At 42.0% G+C, this 26,378-nt stretch overlaps 1 protein-coding gene across 1 annotated transcript; it reads right to left on the bottom strand.

The window, feature by feature from the left end:
• Positions 1 to 6,369: 6,369 nt before the first annotated feature.
• LOC121867525 (protein zntD-like) lies at positions 6,370 to 26,336 on the bottom strand. The gene is made up of 3 exons (XM_042367512.1): positions 26,240 to 26,336; positions 11,755 to 12,226; positions 6,370 to 8,876 (listed from the first exon to the last, which is right to left on the bottom strand). The coding sequence occupies exons 2-3, from the start codon at positions 11,887 to 11,889 to the stop codon at positions 7,965 to 7,967; spliced, it is 1,047 nt and encodes a 348-aa protein (XP_042223446.1). The 5' UTR covers positions 11,890 to 12,226; positions 26,240 to 26,336; the 3' UTR covers positions 6,370 to 7,964.
• Between the last annotated feature and the right edge of the window lie 42 nt (positions 26,337 to 26,378).

The following is a 26,378-nucleotide window of genomic DNA, read 5'->3' as shown; positions in this document are numbered from 1 at the left end:
GGCCGGGCATCGTCGCACGACCCACAGGGCCTCATAGGCGACGACGGGCCGGGTTTTATCGACAGGCTGAGCCTCTCCGGTGGTTGGGAGGTCTCTTTGGTCATATAGTTTGAGTGTTTAACATTTGTATGCATATCCCATATTTTATTTCCTATATAGAGCTTGGGTCTGGACAACTGGCTGAGCCTCTCTAACTTCTTTTCTCATTTACTGAGTGCATAAATGGGTCAGGCGACTCATACCCTTAAATGGCCAATGATTTAGACAGCCAATCAACATGAAAATGAAAACGTTAATTAGGAAAAAAATTGGGGTAAAGTTTTCAGAGAGAACCTCAAATTCTTTTAGAACAATTTTGTGCTTTTGAACCATATCCCGCAAGTAAATGAATTTGAAGATATGGCCGATAAGTGGCCACGAGGTGGAAAGTGGTGGGCCATCCTTCAAGTGATCTATATTTGGAATTGACTTCACCTTGGACAAAACCGATCCGATGACAGGAATTTCGTATACTAAAAGCAAATTGTCAATTTTCCCCTACACATTACATATTAAATATTTTAGCTCCCCTTCTAATTTTTACTCTTCTTTATGCAAAATATATGCAAACAAAAGAGCAAATAAAATAAACGAAATCGACTTTAAGCTTTTCGAACTCATTTGTAGCTTTCTGTATACCCCACACCTAATAAAATTTCCATTGCTTCTATTTTCATGATCCCTTAGCCTCGTTTCTCTGTTGTAACTATAAAGTCAGGGTAGAACTCCTCGCACTCTTTCAGTAAATATTGTTGTACAGCTCATCATGGTCACCTGATGCGTATAGTGTAGAAAGTGTACCATGCGTCGTAAAGATAATGTACTATGTGTAGTATAAACAGTGTGCCATGTGTAGTGTGGACAGTGTACAATGTGTAGTGTAGACAATGTAGCATGTGTAGTGTAGACAATGTACCATGCGTAGTGTAAGAAGTGTACTACGTGTAGTGTAAACAGCATACCATGTGTAGTGTAGACAGTGTACCATGTGTAGTGTAAACGGTGTACCCTGTGTAGTGTACACAGTGTACCAAGTGTAGTGTCGAAAGTGTACCAGGTTTAGTGTGGATAGTGTACCATATGTATTGTAGTCATTGTACCATGCATAGTGTAAACAGTATAAAATGTGTTGCATCGACAGTGCACCATGTGTAGTTTAGACAGCATACCATGTGTACTGTAAACAGTGTACCAAGTGTAGTGTGGATAGTGTACCTTATGTAGTGTAAACGGTGTGCAATGTGTAGTATGGTGTAGACAGTGTACCATGTGTAGTGTAAGCAGTATACCATGTGTAGCGTAGACAGCATACCATGTGTACTATAAACAGTGTACCACGTGTAGTGTAGACAGTATACCATGTGTAGTGTAGACAGTATACCGTGTGTAGTGTGTACCATATGTAGTGCAGAGAGTGTACCACGTGTAGTGTGGATAGTGTACCTTGTGCAGTATAAACGGTGTGCAATGTGTAGTATGGTGTAGACAGCGTACCATGTGTAGTGTCAACAGCGTACCATGTGTAGTGTGGATAGTGTACCTCATGTAGTGTAGTGATGATGGATGTTGTTATATACAGTATAGTGATGCTGGGTGGTGTTATATGTAGTGATGTTGGATGGTGTTATATGTAGTGATGATGGATGGTGTTATATGTAGTGATGGATGATAATATATGTAGTGATGATGGATGGTGTTATATGTAGTGATGATGGATGGTGTTATATGTAGTGATGATGGATGGTGTTATATGTAGTAATGATGGATGATGCTATATGTAGTGATGATGGATGGTGTTATATGTAGTGATGATAGATGATGATGTTATATGTAGTGATGATGGATGGTGTTATATGTAGTAATGATGGATGATGCTATATGTAGTGATGAAGATGACGTTACATGTAGTGACGATGACGGCGTTACAGGGCAGTGATGATGGATGGTGTTATATGTAGTGATGATGGATGGCGTTATATGTAGTGATGATGGATGGTGTTATATGTATTGATGATGGATGTTATTATATGTAGTGATGATGGATGATGTTATATATAGTGATGATGAATGGTGTTATATATAGTGATGATGGATGGTGTTATATGTAGTGATGATGGATGGTGTTATATGTAGTGATGATGGATGATGTTATATATAGTGATGATGGATGGTGTTATATATAGTGATGATGGATGGTGTTATATTTAGTGATGAGGGATGGTGTTATATGTAGTGATGATGGATGGTGTTATATGTAGTGATGATTGATGATGTTATATATAGTGATGATGGATGATGTTATCTATAGTGATGATGGGTGGTGTTATATGTAGTGATGATGGATGGTGTTATATGTAGTGATGATGGATGGTATTATATGTAGTGATGATGGATGATGTTAAATATTGTGATGATGGATGGTGTTATATGTAGTGATGATGGGTGGTGTTATATGTAGTGATGATGGATGGTGTTATATGTAGTGATGATTAATGGTATTATATGAAGTGATGATGGATGATGTTATATATAGTGATGATGGGTGGTGTTATATGTAGTGATGATGGATGGTGTTATATGTAGTGATGATGGATGGTATTATATGTAGTGATGATGGATGATGTTAAATATAGTGATGATGGATGGTGTTATATGTAGTGATGATGGGTGGTGTTATATTTAGTGATGATGGATGGTGTTATATGTAGTGATGATTAATGGTATTATATGTAGTGATGATGGGTGGTGTTATATTTAGTGATGATGGATGGTGTTATATGTAGTGATGATTAATGGTATTATATGCAGTGATGATGGATGGAAGTATATGTAGTGATGATGGATGATGTTATATACAGTATAGTGATGATGGATGGTGTTATATATAGTGATGATGGATGGTGTTTTATATATAGTGATGATGGATGGTGTTATATGTATTAATTATGGGTGGTGTTATATGTAGTGATGATGAATGGTGTTATATGTAGTGATGATGGATGATGTTATATATAGTGATGATTGGTGGTGTTATATATAGTGATGATGGATGGTGTTATATGTAGTGATGATGGATGGTGTTTTATATATAGTGATGATGGATGGTGTTATATGTAGTGATGATGGGTGGTATTATATATAGTGATGATGGATGATGTTATATATAGTGATGATTGGTGGTGTTATATATAGTGATGATGGATGGTGTTATATGTAGTGATGATGGATGGTGTTTTATATATAGTGATGATGGATGGTGTTATATGTAGTGATGATGGGTGGTGTTTTGTGTAGTGATGATGGATGGTGTTATATGTAGTGATAATGGATGGTATTATATGTAGTGATGATGGATGATGTGATATATAGTGATAATGTATGGTGTTATACATAGTGATGAAGGATGGTGTTATATGTAATGATGATGGGTGGTGTTATATACAGTATAGTGATGATGGATGGTGTTATATATAGTGATGATGGATGATGTTATATGTAGTGATGATGGATGGTGTTATATGTAGTGATGATGGATGGTGTTATATGTAGTGATGATGGATGGTGTTATATGTAGTGATGATGTATGATATTATATGTAGTGATGATGGATGGTGTTATATGTAGTGATGATGGATGGTGTTATATGTAGTGATGATGGATGATGTTATATGTAGTGATGATGGATGGTGTTATGTGTGGTGATGATGGATGGTGTTATATGTAGTGATGATGGATGGTGTTATATGTAGTGATGATGGATGGTGTTATATGTCGTGATGAATGATGGTGTTATATGTAGTGATGATTGGTGGATGTTATATATAGTGATGGATGGTGTTATATATTGTGATGATGGATGGTGTTATATGTAGTGATGATGGATGGTGTTATATATAGTGATGATGGATGTTGTTATATGTAGTGATGATGGATGGTGTTATATGTCGTGATGAATGATGGTGTTATATGTAGTGATGATTGGTGGATGTTATATATAGTGATGGATGGTGTTATATGTAGTTATGATGGGTGGTGTTATATGTAGTGATGATGGATGTTGTTATATATAGTGATGATGGATGGTGTTATATGTAGTAATGATGGGTGGTGTTATATGTCACCTTGATGATGATAATGTCTTACACCTGTCACCTTGATGATGATAATGTCTTACACTTGTCACCTTGATAATGATGATGATAATGTCTACACACCTGTCACCTTGATGATTATAATGTCTTACACCTGTCACCTTGATGATGATTATGTCTTACACCTGTCATCTTGATGATAATAATGTCTTACACCTGTCACCTTGATGATGATAATGTCTTACTCCTGTCACCTTGATAATAATGTCTTACACCTGTCACCTTGATGATAATAATGTCTTACTCCTGTCACCTTGATGATAATAATGTCTTACACCTGTCACCTTGATGATAATAATGTCTTACACCTGTCACCTTGATGATAATAATGTCTTACACCTGTTAAATTTAAAAAAAGATGAACATTTAGTCTAAAGGTAAGTAATTTCAACGAAATATTAGAATATAAAGTCGCCTTATAAACATTAGAAAGTAAATAACAGTAAAGATATTGAGTACATAACATTACAGTATTGAATTTTACTGGTACAGTTTGTGCAACTTACCACTTTTCTGCTTAATTGGGAGCATTCTGTGCCATTTTACCTACGAAGAGAGTTGCATGCAAAATAAGTTAATAATAAAAGCATTTCCTCTCATCAGGATTTATTACTGCAAATAAAATGTTTGGGAACTCTACACTGATGATTTAATGTACCAAACAAAAGCGGTGGGTTGGGCTTTTAAAAAAACCTGGAAAGAACATTGTTGTCAACGTTTCACTAAACGTGTAGCTTACCACAGCAACTGCAACATATATGTTTTAGATGGTCTTGACAAATTGAACTTTGACGTAATTGACACTGACTACGGCACTTGCTACTTTTAGCATACTTAGCAGAATACCCAACGTAATGTAGACTATAAGCATGTTTTACATCTACCTCTCTTTTCTGACCCGTAAGAATGAAGCTCGTCAGGCATAACCACGGGGGCAGGTACTGTATTACCAAGTATAATATTGATCTTAGCAATGCTACTCTTTGGCAAATTAACAACCAACCTTCTTTGCTCCATTTATGGATTACACAGAGATTTCACCAACTCCATCCATATGTGAATGAATTTAATCTTCTGGGGTTAATATTTGTGTTCAGTGAAAAAAACTGTCTGTGAATTTACTTTGACAGTATGAAGTATGTAAGAGAAAGCAATGACAGTCCACCTCAGTGATTTAGTGTTGACAGTGTAAAATATTGTCCTTTGGTCAACAATGTCTGTGCCTGCCTTAGTGAAGTCATACAGTTTATAGGTAGCTGGTTTATTTCGACTGCCATCGTTGGTAATTCCTAGCAGAGGAGGTACCGTACCGAGGAGCATAACGTTTTACATGCCCGTAGTCTCTGTATGTATTGCGTAGGAGTTCAAACAGAATTTACCATTTTTTTCCAGTAAACTTCATATGATTTGTCTTGTCTTCCAGTTGTAGCTTGTATTTCTGGGGTATACCTTTCCCATCATCATTAATAGTACCTATGGCAGTCGTACCTTCTGACAGGAGCCAGTCATACAATTCCACACTGGTGTACAGGGCCGGATTCAGGAGTGGGCAAAGTGGGCCTCCTGAATCTGGGGCCTCCACATATCAGGACTGGTCGACTTGAAACCACATGAATGACTCCAGTCATGTCTCACTTTTGTGTGTGTGTGTGTGTTGAGAATTTGTACACTATCAATAAATATACAGTTAATTAAAAATTTCTCAACGTTCTAATTTCCACAATATAACTGCATATGGCTTCAAAATTCTCCAAAGAAGTGTTCAAATTTCAAAATTTTCCCTGGGGCTTACAGCGCGCCCCGGAACTCCCAGATGTTTAGGCTCGCTTCACTCGCCACCCCACCCTCTTGGGTAGTTATAATGAGGGGGGCCTCCACAAAGAGGCTGCCCATGGGCCTCCACAGGTCTAAATCCGGCACTGCTGGTGTACAACCTATCCAGAGTAATAGTCCTACCTCTTATATCTACACAACTCTTCAACTGGTTTACAAGAGCTTTGACAGTAACAACAGTACCCTGTATGTTATGTGATCCAGGTTCTTCAGTAGGTTTACCAGAATACACTCGTTACGAACCCCCTTGTAGCTTACCAGCTGCAAGATATATCACAAGTGTATCAGTGTACAGACAAAACAACAACGGCAGGTAGATTTCCACCAGGTAACAGAAACACAGTTGTGACCTGTATGCTTCTTTAATAATCACTAAATCTTCACAAAACTGTTCAGAACCAGTGTACAATTCCTTAGTCTTTTCACTTTATATAGCTAACGACAATTCCACAATACTTGCACAACAATTATTTATAGCCGTCACTAGGTTTGTACTTGACACTGAGCAGAAACTGGCGAGTTTTTTCCTGGAAGCAGCTCGCTGGCGCTAATATACCTCTCATCAGACGCCCAGAGCATCCTAGCACCATCCAGGCGTTGCAGGTCGAAACGATATACGCCCGGAAAGTTCTAGAATGATCTAGGCCTACAACACATAAGTAAATCATAACAAAAATGATGCAGTACATTCTAGAAATTTCTTACATAGGTAATACATCAATACATACAAAAAAAATATCCCAAAACCTGCCAAAATAACTGCTGCTTGGAAAAGAAAATAAAAAGTATATCTAGTTCACAAAAATTATAACACTAAATTGTGCCTCGGCATAACACACTATCGTCCTGAAAGTAAAGGTGTATCTAACAGCGTTAAAATATTTATACAGAAGGCCATACCGGACCGTCTTGCTCTTGTTATATTGTCGGAAACCTATTCGAGTCCCACACCCATACAAGTTTCATCAACTGTCAAGTAATCATCAGGCTGTAAAACTGAACTTCAGTGTGTGTTGAAGTGTTCAGAGAGGTCCCTTACTACAGCAAATCTACACCTTTGGTGTTGACATGAATAAATTAAAATCTCTTGGCAGACATCACTGCTTCAAATATTGGGTGACCAATTGATTCCCTAAAGAGAACATGGTAGTCATATCTGTTATGTCCAAGTAAACCTAACCTAACCTAACCTGTTGCATAATAGCCCAATAAAACTGCTCAATTCTACAGAGTCAATGAGTCTGATGTGTGAGATCCTTCCTGGCTTCATCTCTCAAGGATACCTGGTTTATTTTTCTTTGGATCTTAACATTCGTATAACTATTATGTCCTCAATCATTTGAGGAGTTATAAGCGAATCCCAACCTTATAGGTGTGTCACTTTTTGCCACGCCTAGTACTCCTCCAGCAGTTAAGATATTTTCAGTTCCCAGCCTATCAGTATGTGAAAGGTTTTTTATTTATCCAGGGAATTTTCCTCTGTTCTCCGCTTTGCCCTCTCTAAGATGGCTGTGTATTCCCTAGTGTCACATGGAAGGAGAATCTCAGAATAGTTATTAAAATTTAAACTGTCTAAAGAATTCACACTCCTGTTTCATATTAATTCATTATCGTGAAGCCATGAGTCAGGGGTTAATATGAGCACGAACAACACTGAGAACCCTGAATGAATCACTTGCCATAGCCTGGTATGAGAAGTCTCGACTGTATGCATTACTCCAGAGCCTAAGTGGCAGGTTCACGAGGATATACGTAATATTTACGAAGTCTAAATTTATGAATTCCTTCTTTAACAACCAATAGGTGAAACAATAATTGAAAAACTGTTCTTACAACAGTCTTGGGAATCACAGGTTGCTTTGAAATATTGTTCGAACTATTACATCTCAGCTTCATTGTCATGAGAACTTCGGGATACTATGGTTCAGGAGCAACTGGCCCTCAAAACGTAGTTTCATCCATCACAGCTTTGAAGGTTTCAGGTGTGGTCATATCGCACGATTCTTTTTCTTCATCTTTGTCCAAGCACTGCAATCCTGCCATCACACAGAAACCCAGTACAAGAGTCAAGAGCCGTAACCAGCCTCCGGTATTCTTGGTTCGTTCCCTCTCCAGAACCTCACAGAAGGTCACATACAAGATCGTGCCTCCAGCGATTGACTGCAGGACGTTGGGAACGAGGACGCTTGCTCCTGTTTCTGTAGTTGAGAGAGACAGCACGAGACATCCTATGAAGCCGCCGATTGGAGAGGCCAAGGAGAAAGTGATCATGGAGGCCAAGAAAGGCCAGAATGTCAACCCGACCTCCAGTAGTTCCATGGAGATGCTGAATGCAATGATGAACTTATGAGCACTAACACCACCGAAGAGGATCCAGACGTCTGTGATGTTGTCTTCGAGACCGATAGCCAGGCCTTCCATGATGCTGTGGAAGGAGAGGGCCGCCACCACCACCACAGCCTCCATCACGGACGTGCTGTTGTTCATATTCCCAGCATGGTGGTGGTGTGGTATAGTGTGAACATTGTGCCTTTGGATATCACTCTCTGTGGGCCTTTGGCAACAGTCTTCACCTTCAAACGTCTCATTCTTGCACCCATCAAGAACTCCACTGCCACTGGTTGAAGACTGCTGGTGGTCAGGATCAAAAAAGCTGTGGATGAGTTCCTCCATCAGATACACGAAGAAAAACCCGGAGCAGAGAATCAGCTGCGCTATGGGGTAGGAGATCCTCCTCATGTACCCGGCATCCATGGCGTATTCATAGTTCTCCTCCGTCTCCGGCAGAAGGTGTAGGAAGACTGTGGCCATGAGTACTCCGCCACCGAAGCACAGACACCCACTGAGTATTGCCTGTAAGTATTAAACAAAGACACCCAGTGAGTATTGTCTGTAGGTGGTAAACAAAGACACCCACTGAGTATTGTCTGTAGGAGGTAAACAAAGACACCCATCGAGTATTGTCTGTAGGTGGTAAACAAAGACACCCAGTGAGTATTGTCTGTAGGTGGTAAACAAAGACACCCAGTGAGTATTGTCTGTAGGTGGTAAACAAAGACACCCAGTGAGTGTGTGTCTGGGTGGTAAAGCAAAAGACGCAGTGAGTGTTATCTGTAAGTGGTAACCAAAGACGCAGTGAGTATTGTCTGTAAGTGTGGTAAACAAAGACGCAGTGAGTATTATCTGTAAGTGGTAAACAAAGACACCCAGTGAGTATTGTCTGTAAGTGGTAAACAAAGACACCCATCGAGTATTGTCTGTAGGTGGTAAACAAAGACACCCAGTGAGTATTGTCTGTAGGTGGTAAACAAAGACACCCAGTGAGTATTGTCTGTAGGTGGTAAACAAAGACACCCAGTGAGTATTATCTGTAAGTGGTAAACAAAGACACCCAGTGAGTATTGTCTGTAAGTGGTAAACAAAGACACCCAGTGAGTATTATCTGTAAGTGGTAAACAAAGACACCCAGTGAGTATTGTCTGTAGGTGGTAAACAAAGACACCCAGTGAGTATTGTCTATAGGTGGTAAACAAAGACACCCAGTGAGTATTGTCTGTAAGTGGTAAACAAAGACACCTACTGAGTATTGTCTGTAAGTGGTAAACAAAGACACCCAGTGAGTATTGTCTGTAGGTGGTAAACAAAGACACCTACTGAGTATTGTCTGTAGGTGGTAAACAAAGACACCCAGTGAGTATTGTCTGTAGGTGGTAAACAAAGACACCTACTGAGTATTGTCTGTAAGTGGTAAACAAAGACACCCAGTGAGTATTGTCTGTAGGTGGTAAACAAAGACACCTACTGAGTATTGTCTGTAAGTGGTAAACAAAGACACCCAGTGAGTATTATCTGTAAGTGGTAAACAAAGACACCCAGTGAGTATTGTCTGTAAGTGGTAAACAAAGACACCCAGTGAGTATTGTCTGTAAGTGGTAACAAAGACACCTGAGTATTGTCTGTGGTAAACAAAGACACCCAGTGAGTATTGTCTGTAAGTGAACAAAGTCAGTGAGTATTGTCTGTAAGTGGTAAACAAAGACACCCAGTGAGTATTGTCTGTAAGTGGTAAACAAAGACACCCAGTGAGTATTGTCTGTAAGTGGTAAACAAAGACACCCAGTGAGTATTATCTGTAAGTGGTAAACAAAGACACCCAGTGAGTATTGTCTGTAAGTGGTAAACAAAGACACCCAGTGAGTATTGTCTGTATGTGGTAAACAAAGACACCCAGTGAGTATTGTCTGTAAGTGGTAAACAAAGACACCTACTGAGTATTGTCTGTAGGTGGTAAACAAAGACACCCAGTGAGTATTGTCTATAGGTGGTAAACAAAGACACCCAGTGAGTATTGTCTGTAAGTGGTAAACAAAGACACCCAGTGAGTATTGTCTATAGGTGGTAAGCAAAGACACCCAGTGAGTATTGTCTGTAAGTGGTAAACAAAGACACCCAGTGAGTATTGTCTGTAGGTGGTAAACAAAGACACCCAGTGAGTATTGTCTATAGGTGGTAAACAAAGACACCCAGTGAGTATTGTCTGTAAGTGGTAAACAAAGACACCTACTGAGTATTGTCTGTAAGTGGTAAACAAAGACACCCAGTGAGTATTGTCTGTAGGTGGTAAACAAAGACACCTACTGAGTATTGTCTGTAAGTGGTAAACAAAGACACCCAGTGAGTATTGTCTGTAGGTGGTAAACAAAGACACCTACTGAGTATTGTCTGTAGGTGGTAAACAAAGACACCCAGTGAGTATTGTCTGTAGGTGGTAAACATAGACACCTACTGAGTATTGTCTGTAAGTGGTAAACAAAGACACCCAGTGAGTATTGTCTGTAAGTGGTAAACAAAGACACCCAGTGAGTATTATCTGTAAGTGGTAAACAAAGACACCTACTGAGTATTGTCTGTAAGTGGTAAACAAAGACACCCAGTGAGTATTGTCTGTAAGTGGTAAACAAAGACACCCAGTGAGTATTGTCTGTAAGTGGTAAACAAAGACACCCAGTGAGTATTATCTGTAAGTGGTAAACAAAGACACCTACTGAGTATTGTCTGTAAGTGGTAAACAAAGACACCCAGTGAGTATTGTCTGTAAGTGGTAAACAACGACACCCACCGAGTATTGTCTGTAAGTGGTAAACAAAGACTTGGTATCGCACACCATAGAAAACGACAGTGAAATAGGGGTGACTGCTGCAATGATTTCAAGGATAATGGGAAGTTTGCTAGTGTAGCCTAAATTTTTGTAACTTAGATGATATGGGATTCCTGGTTAGGGGTGCTAGAGAGGGTCCTATGGCGCTCGTACAATAGGGAGACACAATCCACAAAAATTAATTCATTTTTGTTATTATTATTTTTTTTTTCTGAGTCTGTCTCAGATTTCGGAAACATTAAACTGCGGCATCTCTGTTGATACTAGTCTACTAAATCTACAAAGAACAGATTAATAAATCCTCCCCACCATTTGGGTTTACTTAGGACATTTAGGTTAGGTTAGGTTCGGTTAACCCTCTTTTCATTTCAATAAAGGTGGGTTAAAAGGATTACCTGAAGGTTAGACTTTCCCAGTTCATTTTCACCTGATATATTAGGTTAGGTTAGGTTAGTGTGATTAATCCAAAGATGAAATGAGCTGAGGGGGGCTTATCTTTAGGTTACAATCCTCTATCATTTAAATATAACGAGGGACCACTATCGTTGAACTACACACAAGGATTACTCTCACCTGGCTCTTGTCGCCGTGAATCCTGCTCAGGAGTTTCTTGCGGATGTACAGAGGCAGGAGGGACACGAGAAGCGACACGACGGCCATTAGCGTCAGCGCCCCGGCCTTAGCACCGAATACACTCATTTTGCTCATTTTGTTTACGTGGGGTTCCTCTTCCTGATTGATGCGTGGTTTTAATTGGCGTTCTCTACAGTTTCTCGGGTCGTTTGCGTTCAGGCTGAGATTCAGTGTTTGACGTTTCGTTTTGGGATTTTGTCTTCAGTTTAGGGTTTATTGTAGAGTTCAGTGTATTAAGTTTAGTTCAGTATTCTTCCCTATTATTCATTCCATACTTTATTTTGATGTGTGAACTATTTACTTGTCATTTAAGGTTTTTCTATTTGTGTGCAGTCTTTTAAGGCCAATTTTATTATTGTTGTATGTTCTCTTTACTCGTGTTGCGCCTCTTGGTGATGTCTCCCTCCTAACACTGAAAAAGTGAGAAGATTATTATTAAAAGGTAAAAGTTATCTCATTGAAATAAAACAAAAATTCAATTTGTTTTGTTTTATAAATTAGATAACATATTTTGTGTATTTATTCATGATTTATTTAAAAATATAATTATTGCTAAACCATTTTTCATGTGTTCAATTGAATGAGTAGCATCATTAAATTATTATTCATTAAGTCAGTGGATCAGTCTGGCAGTCATTTGGTTAGCGTTAATAAATCGGTTAGTTGGTTAATCAGTCAATCATTGAGTCAGTAAATGAACCATTCGGGAAATTAGAAATGCCAGTCAACCTTTCATTTAGCGAGTGAGAGAGCAAATGAGGCAATAAGTTCCTCAGTCAGTTGTCTGTGAGCGTCTTAGCTGAGAGCAACAACAACGTACAACTGCGCACAACATTCCCTGGTTACTATTATCTCTGGCATTCATTTACTTTGGCGTCCTGTACGAGAAGAGAGATTGTAGACATCAATTTACTCATATTTCTTTTCTTTGTATTATATAATTATTTAAATGTAGATTATGATATAATTTATGATGAAAAGCAGTGGTCACTAAACCATCGTTTATAACGAAAAGCAACACTCGTCAGCTAAATACAACATAATTTATAACAAAAGGAAGGCTATAGGTAGAAGAATAAATCGTGTTGACGTTTACCTCAGAGATTATTATAAGGTATTGGCCAGTAGGATTAAGACCGAGATAAGAAAAGTAAAGAGGAATAATGAACTGAAAGTAGCAAAGGGGGCGAAGTCAAACCTCAAGGGATTTTATCAAATGTATCAAACTAAAACACGAGAAAAGATTGGACCAGTACAGTCAGATACCGGTGAGCTAACTGATAACGACGGAGAAATGAGCAATAATCTGAATAAATATATTTCAACAGTATTCACCACCGAAATTGTAAACATGATACCCGAGGCACCGACTATATACACAGAAGTAGTGAAGAAATAGATTAAGCGAGTTAGTAGTGACCAGCAAATAGACAAACTGAAGCCTAATAAGTCACCAGGTCCCAATGAGATACTTGCCAGAGTATTAAAGGAATGTAAGGAAGAGCTTAGTATCCCCTTCGCAAAGTCGTGTAACATATCCTTAAAAACGGGTGTATTACCAGAATCCTGGAGGTTAGCGAATGTAATACCGATTTTCAAGAAGGGAGATAGATCAATATCCTCTAACTACTGTCCAAACTCTATTCGAGATCACCTGGAGAAGCACAAGTTGATCAATGAATCCCAACATGGCTTCACAAGAGGGCGTTCATGTCTAACTAATCTATTAACATTCTTTGCAGCTGTTTTCGAATCAGTGGACGACGGGTGTGACTATGATGTGGTATATCTAGACTTTAGCAAAGCCTTCGACAGTCCCCCAAGAAAGACTAATAAGAAAAGTGGAGGCTCGTGGCATTGGAGGAGATATTCTAAAATGGATTAGGGCGTGGTTACAGGGGCCTGATACTCAAAACACCTCATAAGTTACGTCTTTCAGCATGATACAGTACCATATATTGTCGAATCTTTACAGTACCGTAAATCTAGTATACTCAAAATTTAATTACAGTTCCGTAAGCCTTTCGTAAGTTTTCATAACTCTAGTGTTTGCCCTGTAAATTAAGTTCTCTTGTCGGAAGGTAGATGTCAGTGCAGGAGCTAGTTGGCCAATCAGCGCTCAGTTAACAAAATCATCAACCAATCACAAGAGAAGGAGAAATCAGCTGAGAGCGACGCACATATTATTATTTTGTAAACATGGAAGGACCACCAGCCAAGAAGAGACGGCCAAATTTCAGTGAGGCTGAAGTATACGCTATTGTGTCTGAGGTGACCAAAAGAAAAGAAATGATTTTAGGGAAGTTGGACTCTAGTAGATGTACACTTCAATTCAAAAACCATGCCTGGGGTGAAGTGTTAAATGCGGTGAATGCTGTTGCTAGAGTCCCCGCAATGTTGTTGAAGTTCGGCGGAAGTTTTCAGAAAGAGCGAGTGAGCATTAACGGCACTAAATCCGATTGGGGTAGAATCACTAGTGGAGTACCCCAGGGCTCAGTACTTGGACCATTATTATTTATTATATACATAAACGACATAGATATAGGCGTAGACAACAACATAAGTAAATTTGCTGATGACACTAAAATAGTGTGTGTATTTTTTTTTTTTTTTATTGGACACTCCCCTACATCCTTGTGTAAGGTGAAGCGCAGAAGCGTTTACAGTGCCCAACAGGGAAGCATGCTAAGTTCATGCTTGCCTTTATGTCTCATGAGTTAAGGGCGTAGGAGCCTGAAGAGTCAAAGGCATAGAAGCCTGAAGAGTCAAGGGCATAGAAGCCTGAAGAATCAAGGGCATAGAAACCTGAAGAGTCAATGGTCTTGTCATCAAGTTATTGGAAGCTCCAACAACTTGTCCCTGCCGAGTACCAGGGCAGAAACACAAGGTGGAGATGGATTTACTGTAAAGACATCAACATTAGGGGACTCTACTGGGGAAGGGTCAACACTAGGCAGCTCTACAGGTCGCTGGAAACGACGGTTCCTCCACCATACTCTACCACTAGGAAGACGCACTTGGTAGTCCCTGGACCGGCCAATACCCATGACAACCCCAACCTTGTCCCAGTGGTGAGATACCGGATCTTGAATCCTGACCTGCTGGCCGATACTCAACCTGGGAAGGGGGCGGGCATGACAGTCGTACCGAGCAGCGACATCTGCGGCTCGTTCTGCTGCATGGCGGTCACATTCTTCAGTCTTGGCTTGCCATTCTTGAGAAAAAGACTTCGGGTGGGCAGGAACACAAGACCTGAGATGATGTCCATACAGAACCTGGGCTGGGGAGCGTCCGGTGAAGTTCGGGGTGTTGCGTAACTCCAACAAACCTCGATCGAAGTCCTCGCAGTCGATATTTCCTGAGGGTGACACCTTAAGGATCAGGTGTTTCACAGTCTTGACTGCGGCTTCAGCGTGTCCATTTGCCTGGGGGTAGTGGGGAGAGGTCACGACATGACGGACTTCCCAACGGTCCATGAGGTCCCGGAACTCGTGGCTGATGAACTGGGGTCCTCCATCAGTCCTGAGACGGAGGAGAACACCAACTTCTCTGAAGTAATGTCTGAAATTCCAGATGGTAGCAGTAGCCGTTGTATCACTACCACAGGGGACGACAACAGGCCATCCAGACAATCGGTCGGCAATGACGAGGAAGGACTTCCCTGCTGCTGCAAAGAAGTCGGCCGATACAGACTCAAAGGGTCTTGAAGGGTTATCGTCGCACATTAAAGGTTCCTGTTGCTGGCTGGGTTGCAGAATCTGGCACGGCTCACAGGCAAGGACGGTACTTGCAATGTCCGCGTCGATTCCGGGCCAAAATACAGTCTGCTTCGCCCGTCGCTTGGTGGCCTCCACTCCTCGATGGCTGTCGTGAAGGTGGGTCAAGGTACGGCGGCGTAGGGCAGCAGGAATGACTACTCGTGGACCATACAAGACGAAGTCTCCGTCACAATAGAGGTCCTCGCGTATCTTCCAGTACGGGAGTAGCGATTCATGAAGGTCGTGTCGGTTAGATGGAAATCCCTGGGACACACAGTCGACGAGCCGGATGTAGGAAGGGTCGGCCCGGGCTGTGGTGCGGAGATCTTCAAGGGTCTTGTCTGCATCCGGTGCTGTAGACTCTTCTGATGTGAAGACGGCCTTCAATGAGACTACTGACTTGAGGGATGCGGCAGCTGTAGAACACAACATCTCGTCCTCTGGGGTGGGGCGACTGACAGGGGTGCGGGACAGAGCATCCGGGTTGCACAGCAGCTTACCTGCACGCCACACAGCCGTGAAGAGATAAGGCGAGAGTTTCTTTTTCAAACGTTGAAGGCGAGGATTCTCTACTGCATCCAAAGAGTAGTGATTGATAATAGGTACAAGAGGGCGATGATCCGTGAAGAGGGTGAAGTGCTGAAGTCTTATCAGGTAGAAGCGGCACTTCGCCATCGCCCAGACAACAGCCAACATCTCCAGCTCAATCGTGGCATATCGGGTCTCGGCGTCCGTCAGGAACCGGGATCCACACTGAATTAAGTGGAGTTGTCCACCGCCATGGTCCTGCAGAAGGGCGTAACCAACGCCGTAGAGTCTGGAGGCGTCAGTCTGGAGGACGGTGGGTAGGGCTGGGTCGCAACAGGCGAGGACAGGTGGACCTAAGAGGGTCTGCTTGACTCGCTGGAAGGCCTCTTGATGATCTGGGCTCCACAGGAATGTCCTCCTGGGGCTCAGCAGGGGGCGTAACGGCTGGGCTGCGGCGGAGATGTCAGGTGAAAATTCAGCCAGCTGATTGACCAGACCCAAAAAAGAACGGAGGTCTGTCAGGTTGGCAGGGGTTGGAAAATCCCTGATTCCACTTAATTTCTCCGGGTCAGCTGCGATACCTGATGCTGAGAGAGTGCACCCACATAAGTTCACTGATGGTGCGGCGACTACAAACTTGTCAGCGTTGAGGGGTAATCCTGTACCTTCGACATCTGGTGAGAACTTCATATATTCGGAAGAGGTGGGTACAGTAGTCTTCGTCATGGAGTAAAATATCATCAACCACCTTGACACAATTCGTGACTCCTTGAAGGGCCGCGTCACCACGTTGACAGAATGCATCGCCCGTAGTGGCAAATCCCATGGGGCCTCTGCAATACTGATATCTTCCTTATGGTGTGATGAATGTAGACAAATGCTGGTCTTCTTCGGCCAACTCGATCTGCCAATAACCACATAAGGCGTCCATCGTTGTAAAAAACTTCGCCTTCGGGTCCACATTTCGAACAGCTGCGAAGGGTGTGGGTGAAGGGTGGGCTGGACGGGAAACTTGCTGGTTAAGTTTTGATAGATCGGTGGTGATTCGTACTCCACCACGAGGTTTGGCGACGGGGACGAGAGGGTGGCACCAAGGTGAAGGTTCGTCTCCGGCCGGCTTGATGATTCCCTGAGCAACCATGGAGTCAAGCTCTTGTCTAACTAGCTCCTTGTAGGCGGGGGGGGGGGAATCAAACGAGGGGTGTGGATGGTGTTACGACCGTGTCGTATTTTTCTATTTTTTTTATATAACATGCTTCCATGTTCCATATTATTCCTGTAATGATGTGTTAAATTTACTATTATATATTCTAGTCACTTTACCCTGTGCTGTTAAGGTTTTAACTGTCATTATTTGTTCAAGCCCATCTGATTTCTTTATTTAGTTTTGTAACAAGTATTCTTTGTTCTCTAACGACCATCTGCATCGTTAAACGACCCACCGGCGGGTCGCGAGGCGGGAGCCGACCTTATATATAGGACCCACCAACTGCCGGAGTTAGTTCAGTCCTCTTGTCATACAGTTCACATCCTTTGAGTGACACTCGTCACCTGTTTCTCATACTTAATTTATTTGTGTTGTTCCTGTCGCCACCAATGTGGTATATCTATGTGAGTACCTATTTATGTCTCTATTTATGTCCATCAGTATTTGCTTAGTTACATTTAAGTAATTTAGTGTTGGTTTCACGTTAGTTAATTTCAGTGTTAGTTTTTATATGTTTATGCAGTGTTAACGTAATCCAATGCTTTATATTTATTCTTTAGATGTTTCGATGTTTAGTATCATTTGTGTCGTAAAAGTTTCGATGGTGAATCAATTTGTTGACAGCCTACGAGGTTCTTGTGTTAATATTTAATTAATTAAATTCTTAAAGGTTTACTGTATTTATATTTATTCCCTTTTAATTTACTTCACTTTTTTGTTTGGTTACGCCTAGAACCTGGATATTTAAGTAAATTAAGAGACGGCGTAACAGTTTTGGCGACCTTGCCAGGATTCACTAACGACCTTTTGACACTTGTGATATTTTTTTTTCTAAGCATGCTGATGGATTTGTTTTGAGGCATGGAAGGACTAACAATGGTTACTTTGTGCGTAATAATTTTGTGCATGACAGGAGGAGCTGGGACTCGTTCGCCATCTAATGGGGCGTCCTAATTTCAAAATTTACTTGTAGTTTCTGTGAAAATCCGGGTCATAAGGCGGAATTTTGTTGGACAAGGCCCCAGCCAAATAAGGTGAAGCACGAGAGGTTGCAGTTTCGGTTCTCGCCTCACGAGACTTTGACCTTTTCCAGGAGAGTTTTGGGAAGGACCCAGACGTTGGTACCTTTCGTCCCTTTTTGTCACAAGGCACGGTAGAAGTTGATGGTGTCGAAACACCAGTCACTATTTTGAGAGACTCGGGTTGTCTCCAAACTCTCATCACAGAGGGTGTTGTTGCGGCGAGGAAGACTGACAAAACGTCGTTTTGGGCGCCCTTTGGGGTAAAGGTGCAGCTCCTTTGGTTTTTCAGGTATAGCTAAACGTAGCCGGTGAGCACGAGCTGCCTGTGTTAGTACGTGTCGAGTCTCCTTGTTGCTAGAGTGGACCTCATACTCGGTAACGATTTGCTGAAAAGCTTAGGCTTACATTCATTAGAGAGGCGTAGAGTTAGGGGAGATATGATAGAGGTGTACAAGTGGGTAAGTGGGATTAACAAGGGTAAAATGGAAGATGTTCTGAAGCTCAGTAATAACGAAATAACTAGAACAAATGGCTTTAAATTAGATAAATTCCGATTCAGAAAGGATATAGGCAAGCACTGGTTTGGTAATAGAGTTGTGGATATGTGGAATAGGCTACCGAGTGCTATAGTAGGATCGGGGACGCTAGGGAGCTTCAAGACGAAGTTGGATAGGCACATGGAAGTGCTGGGATTGGTGTGAAAGGGATCTGCCCTGTATGGGCCAGTCGGCCTCCTGCAGTATCCCACTTTCTTATGTTCTTATGTTCTTATGTTTGAAGATGATATGCCCGGTGTTTTCCCTTTGTGTGCTGTGACTCGTTTTATGTTGATGACTAATGATCATAATGTAACTCCTGATGTAGATGATTCACTGTCCTTAGAAGGACTTTTTGCTAACTCAATTGCTTCCAAGACATTTCTCCCGCAGTTAATGCTGTGACCGGGAGAGTTGCTTAAATAGCTGCGCAAGAGCAAGACGATTCATTACGGCTCTTGTTTGACCTGGTGTCCGATCCTGCCAATGTTTCAGGCCCTACCACGAGATATTTCGGTCAAAACGGTGTTTTGTGCCGCCGCTGGCCCCCACCGACTACTGTATGTCAGAGGAAGACGCGGACTGGGCGTCTATCACTCTAATAGTTCTCCCACACACTTACAGATAACATGTTCTAGCTCTGGCCCATAACAGTCGCTTTTCTGGACATCAAGGTGTCCGAAAGACGTTCAACAGGCTGGCCAGAAAGTTCTATTGGCCAGGCATGAGGAGAGATGTCATATTTGTCAAAAGGTAGGCAAAGCCAATCGAGCTATTCTACTTGTAAGAGTACCTCACGTACCTGAGCCCTTTACAACAATATAGTGTGATATTGTAGGCCCTCTGCTTAAAACTTCTAGTGGGTTTGAATATTTATTTAGTCATTAATACCTCCACTAGGTACTTGCATGCTGTACCTCTTAGGAAAGTTACTGCTAAGGCCCTTGTTAAATGTTTGTTTGACCTGTTTAGTCACTTCGGGTTGCTGTACCGTGTTCAAACGGACGGTGCTTCATATTTTGTAGGAAAAGTTTTCAAGGAAGCCCTAACAGAGTTGGGAATAGTTCATTGTTAGGTAGTAGTAAAGAGAGCATTAGTGTATTAAGTTTGGTAGGAGATGTTAGAGAAGCTTCTAAGATGTTGGAGCCTTGCCGTAGACCACTTAGCAGTCGCAGACCAAGACATGGTACGACAAGCGTGCCAGACACCGTTCCAGATAGATCAAGTTCTCGTTCTCTTGCCGAGACATGGACAGCCGCTCCATGCGAAGTTCAGTGGGCCATAGAGTGGTGAAGAAGGTAAGCCCCACGAATTATATTATCTCTACCCCTGACAGGCGCCGACTACAGCGCTTATGTCACGTCAACACCATCAAGCTGTGCCACACACGCCGAGCACCCCCATTTGTTGCTGATGATCCAGTTCCTGTGGTTGCGTTGACACTTCCTTGGTAGACGGTGAGAAAGAAACGTAAAAAGAAAGGGCAAGTCTACCGGGACACCAGAGAGCTGACGTGCTAGCCGCCATCCAACAACATCCTCTTGTCTTCCAAGACCGGCCTGGCTGTACCACTGCCGTGGTGCATGATGTTGTTGGTTCTGCTAAGCCTATCAAGCAGGCTCCCTACCAGCGAGTGGTGCTCACCAGTCACTCTAGTACCAAAGAAGGACGGCACTCTTCGATTCTGCATTGACTTCCTCACGGTCAACGCCGTCACCAGCAAGGACAGCTTCCCTCTACCAACAGTCGACGACTGCATCGAAGCAATCGGGAACGCCAAGTTCCTCTCTAAGATTGAGTGCCTTCGAGGGTTTTGGCAAGTACCATTGACCCGTTGTGTTAAAGACATATCCAGTTTTTTGACATAGGGAAGACCTATAAATTTAATGTTATGCCTTTTGGGCTTTGCAATGCCCCTGCTACCTTTCAAGGGCTGATGTCACAAGTCACGGCCAATTGGCCTGGTTGTGTAGTATATTTAGATGATGTTGTAATTTTTTCTGACACTTGGTCAGACCATTCATGTCAGCTAGACGCTCTCTTCACTGAGTTAGAAAATGTAGGACTTGTTATGATCTTTGCTAAGTCAGAATTTGTTTGTGCTCAACTTTTGTATCTGAGACACGTAATTGGGTTGAAAACTTGCTCCTCCCACAGCAAGGTGTGACACTATTTCTCATATTCCAGTTCCATGTAACAAACAAGTCCGCAGAAGGGGACGTGTTAGTAAAGATAGGGAGTGCCTTCAACCTGTTGACATGGGTGACCTTTAAAATAGGTTTGGGGAATTCCTTGGAAATAATGGCCAACTCTTGACAATGGCCATATGATAAAAGCGGAGTCGGGATCCCATCATGAACATTAATCCGGGCTGAGCTAGACTGCTTACCAAAGGTAAGAGTAGCCCAGAAAGATCCCAAAGCTGGAGCCATCTTGGAACCATCAGCTGTCAGTTTCGTTGTCTGAGGAGGGGGCTGTAGGTTGCTCCGGGGTATTCCCAAACTTGCTAAGTGTTGTGGACCAATTACTGAGACGTCAGCACCGGTGTCAGGTAACATCTGAAGACTGGATGACAAGTTACCGTGAGAAATGACGACGCTGATGTGCTGGGGCTTCGTGTCTGTGGAACAATGTACACGACGGCAGGAACTACTGGACACAGCGTCTTGATGCTTGCCAGAAGGAGGGGGCGCGCCAGCACTACCTGAGGATGACCTCTTGGATCCTTGGTGGTGTCCTTTCTGTGTCTTCTTACGACAACATTTGTCATAATGGCCCACACGACCACAAAGTCTGCACTGAACTTTGCTAGCGGGGCACTTGACTGTTTAAGCCCAGTGACCCTGACGGTCGCAACTTCTGCACACGCTTTGAGCAGCTGGGCACTGGGAGGCATCATGCTGTCTCGCGCAGCTGTTACACAAAGCTGCTGCTGAAGGTGTAGCTGGAGGGTGAGGGGTGGGGTTACCTTGCTGCTTCTTACCCTTTCTGTAGGATAGACACCGCCCTCACCTGGTCAGGTTGTGAACGCAAAGCTGAAGTCGCACACCTGGCGGCCTCGTACGCTCGACATTTTGTAACATCTTGAAGGGAGGATGTGGGGTCAAGTGAAATGAGACGCTGAACTAGCTCTTCATCTCGAATACCCGTTAAAATAATTGTCTTGAGTTGTTCTCTTTACAAACTTGAGAATTTCCAGGACAAACATCAACTTCCTCTGAACATCTTTTCAGTCTTACAAAAAATACATCAAAAGATTCTCCATCAAGCTGCTTACGTTGGAGGAGTTCTCTTCTTCTAAGTGCTTCGTTGCGCTGTCCCTTAACATGTTCCTGTAACTTGTCAAGCACGGCCTCTACAGTCAGAGTTGTCGTAGGAGGCACTTGAAGTGTGTGTGCTCGAGAGTACGTTGTCTCTAAGGACAGGCATATACGAAGCTGTATCATCTGTTTAGGCTGTGGTAAACTTGACAGGTCAACCATTGTTGCATAGTCTTGCCAACGTCGACGCCATTCCCGAAATATCTGATAAGAAGCGTCAGACTTCAGAGAGGGAGGCGTTTGTGTTGCAGTCTTTTGAGGAATTGTTGAACCGACTCTGGGAGGTGAGGTACCAGTACGTCTAGTCGTATCAGCATTAGTAGTAGCAGAAGAATCTTGTACAGTAGATCGTTGTGGGGAGGCTAACAGGGAAATCAAGGCTTCAAATCTGGCTTGATCCTCTCTTCTTCTCAGGTCATCCTCACTTCTACGTATATTTTCTAGTTCTCTGAGTCTTTGTTCATCTTCGTGGCGTAGTCTTTCAGACTCTCTGTACCGAATTTCTTCCTCTTCTCTCCTTGCAACATAGTCCTGGCGTCGAGAAGTTTCCATCCACTTAATCAGTTGAAGGAGATCCTTGGATGCAGGCACCGCAGGAGAGCTTGCTCGCGACGAACGAGGAGATTCTGTCGGGGATTGGGCGTTGCCAATGTGGGGAGCTTGGGGCTTTAGTGTGGGTGGGGAGAGATCTCCCAAACTTAAACTCATAACCCCATCGTCCAGGGTATCATTTTTATCCCTGTGAGACATGCTGACAGCTTCTGTACTCTGTCTGTGCAAGAAACCGGGTCAACCCCTCGTAATCTATGCACAGAATTACAGAAGTTTAAAGTAATACACAAAAATTTAATATAAAGTGGGCTTGTGAGTGCATGTGTGTGTATGGCTCGCTGCCGGGAGGCTTGGCGCGCTGCCAGACGTAGAGGCAGCTCGGCGCAAGTCGCAACTGAAATGAAGTTGTCTTACTGCTCGCTGCTCAGTCACACAATGACCATGGGCAGGAGGGGATGTACTGCTGGGCAGCTCCCTCAGTCATCTGACTGCAGTTTGCACAGACAAATCTGATTAAAATACACAACACAGCACTTCACAGAACACTTCACTTCACAGCACAGCACTTAACACAGCATAGCACTTCACAACACTGTAAGTCCCGAGGCTTGTAGTCTTGCTGTAAATCCTTGGCGAAGCTGAAGACGAGACGCCATTAACAACACAGTCCGGCGGGAAGGCAAAATTCACTCTGTATCTCGCTGAGAAATCTCACCGCGCCATCTATGTCTGTCTTTGATACCCCCAAAATGTTCTACACTACTGAGGGTATACGCAAACACTTGTTATCTTGAAAATAGGTTCTTATTCTCGTACGGGAGACAAATATATAGGAACAAATAGACTATGTGACTTCCACGCCATAAGGACTAGCGACCTCCACTCTCTGTATCACTCCGCGCTGGCATGCACAGATGCCAGCGTTCACAAGCTGAATACATAATATGTAAATATGATAATACATATACGTAACATGGTGCATAATAAATGGAAACATTACATAGGATTAACACATGTCTTGTAATACTTTACTATACATAATTAATAGTCATATAAGAATACACAGCTTAAGGTACTACTTCGTGTCCGTATTATACAATTAAATCTGACGAGGACTCCGCAAAACTACAGGAATATCTAAACAAATTTTTCGAATGGTCTGAAAAATGGCAGATGAAATTCAATGTGGACAAATGTAAAGTACTTAGTCAAGGAGATGTAAACAGAGAAACCAGATACCAGTTAAACAACGATGTTATAGAGAAATCTGTCTGTGAGAAAGACTAAGGAGTAATATTAAGTAAGAATCTTAATCCAAGTAAACAATGTGTATTTGCTCGAAACAAGGCTAATAAAGTACTTGGGTTCATACAAAGGAGTGTTAGTTACAAGACGTGCGAGGTCATCCTAAACTAAATCTTGCGCTTGTGGGACTTCACTTGGATTACGCAGTTCAGATTTGGTCACCGTATTACATAATGGATATAGAATCCATAGAAAAAATTCAGAGAATGACAAGACTAATCCCGGGCATTAGGAACCTTGAGTACAGAGACATGTTAAAGCATCTTAATCTGTACTCCCTCGAGAGACGTGGAGTGAGGGGCGATATGATAAAGATGTATAAATGGAAGTCAGGGATAAACAATGGTGACATTACAAGCGAACTCGTAACATTGGTTTTAAATTAGACAAATTTAGATTTAGGCGCGAAATTGGTAAGCATTTGTTTGGAAATAGAGTAGTGGACGAGTGGAACAAGTTACCAAACCTCATCATTAACGCGAATACGCTCGATAGCTTAAAACTTAAGTTGGATGGATATATGAGCAATAGGGGTTGGGTGTAAATGGGACTGCTCATTATGGGCCAATAGGCAAGCTGCAGTTCCTCCATTCTTATGAATTTCGGCCGTACCAGTTCCTGAGCACGTGATTCAATCTCATCAGTAGTTCACGTCCATCCTTATCATTACACAATGGGGAGAGGAAATGTTTCGCTTATCAATACGATTATCTTCAAGGAAACACTTGATATTAATGCATGGCTCTGATGCCTGTGTAATTTACTGCACTCATACAGTACATACATGTATATATGCTTGTATACATACTCAAAAACAGCTACACATACCTGCAAAATACGCACACACACACACACGAAGGATATAAACTCATATGTACTACTGTACAGTACATGCAATTTACCTAAACACTTAAGCAATGCATGTACACTTAGACACACGCATACCATGCACATATACCCAAAATGTATTACAGTTGCTCACAGTGCATATACTTGTACACATGCACATGCAGTGCATTTACACACATACAGGCAGTGATCATGCAAACTCAAACGTACGATACACATACACTTACATTATGCAATACAAGCACACACAGATGCATATATGGAGGTGAGTACACATTATACACAGATACACTGCACATACGCAAATACATATACATGCATAGACTACCTGTATAGGAGACACACACGTACTGTATCACTTTTGTTTCCTGGTTTTAAAAGTCATTAATGACAACCAAGAACTGACCACCAGAACTATACTTGTAGTTCTAGTTTCTAATAGAACCTCAGAATCTTAATAGTGGTTCAGGTATTACATAAAACCACAAAACCTAATTAGGGGTTTCTAAAAGAACCCTGAAACTGCATTAGTCATTTGATTACCTATTACAGAACCTTAGAACTCAAAGTACTGATTCTGAAGTTTCCTGTACAACCTCAGGACTTTACTAGTCAGTCTAATGCCTCTTACAGAACCCCGGAATATCAGAACTAATTCTGGTATCGCTTACAGAGGACCAGAACCATGTTGATAGTTGTAGATTCTCTCAGGGACTCAGAACTTTACTAGATGTTTTAGTATTTCCTACAGAATCCAGAACCTTACTGGTAATTCTAGTTTCTGATAAAATCATAAAACCGTACTCGAAGTTCTACTGCCTCTGACTGAACCCAAAAATTTATAGTATTTTAGTTTTCTTTGTCACCAATAGAACCTTTCTACACGTTCTATTGTAGCTAAGAGAAGCTTGCTAGAAACGCCCAATGCCAAAACCTTAGTAGAAGTTGTCCCTAACATCTGGCCAGAACCTAAATAAAAGTTCAATTGTCAGTAACATAGTATAAAAACCTAACAAAAGTCATATTCATTGTAAAATATATTAGAACTTATTTCAAAGTTCTATTGCCTCTAACTTGGTCAATCTAACAAGACCTTACCAGTCGTTTCAGGAGACGTACAGAAACTTTTGAATCAGTTCTTGTGTATCAGAACTGCAGAACCTTACAAAGAGTTTCCTGTGTCTTGTAGAATTCCAGAATCTTTAGAGTATTTTTTTTTTGCATCGAATAGAACCCAAGAAGTATATGTAACGTTTCCTTTGTGTCAAAAAAAAGAACCATACCAGTTAATGCTTGTATGTATGTATGTGTGTGTGTGTGTGTGTGTAACAGAACTCAAGAACCTTACCAGTCTCTGCCCTTCGTCGCCGCCTTCTACTGAGAGCCATTACCCCTCGGCTACCGCCTTATAAACTCTCCACTGTGTTATCTACGGGACATGAGATAGACCTTAACAGTTAAAATGGCGGAAATAAGGATCTCATCGT

This window comes from Homarus americanus, unplaced genomic scaffold, assembly GCF_018991925.1.
Source record: "Homarus americanus isolate GMGI-L3 unplaced genomic scaffold, GMGI_Hamer_2.0 scaffold23598, whole genome shotgun sequence".
NCBI classification, from domain to species: domain Eukaryota; kingdom Metazoa; phylum Arthropoda; class Malacostraca; order Decapoda; family Nephropidae; genus Homarus; species Homarus americanus.
The sequence above is the reverse complement of the archived record's forward strand: the minus strand, read 5'-3'. Positions and strand labels throughout refer to the sequence as shown.

Coding starts and splice junctions, on each gene's coding strand:
- LOC121867525 (XM_042367512.1), bottom strand. CDS start 11,889: ATGAGCAAAATGAGTGTATTCGGTGCTAAGGCCGGGGCGCTGACGCTA. Junction 8,877..11,754: donor TTCACGGCGACAAGAGCCAG/GTGAGAGTAATC, acceptor TAATACTTACAG/GCAATACTCAGTGGGTGTCT.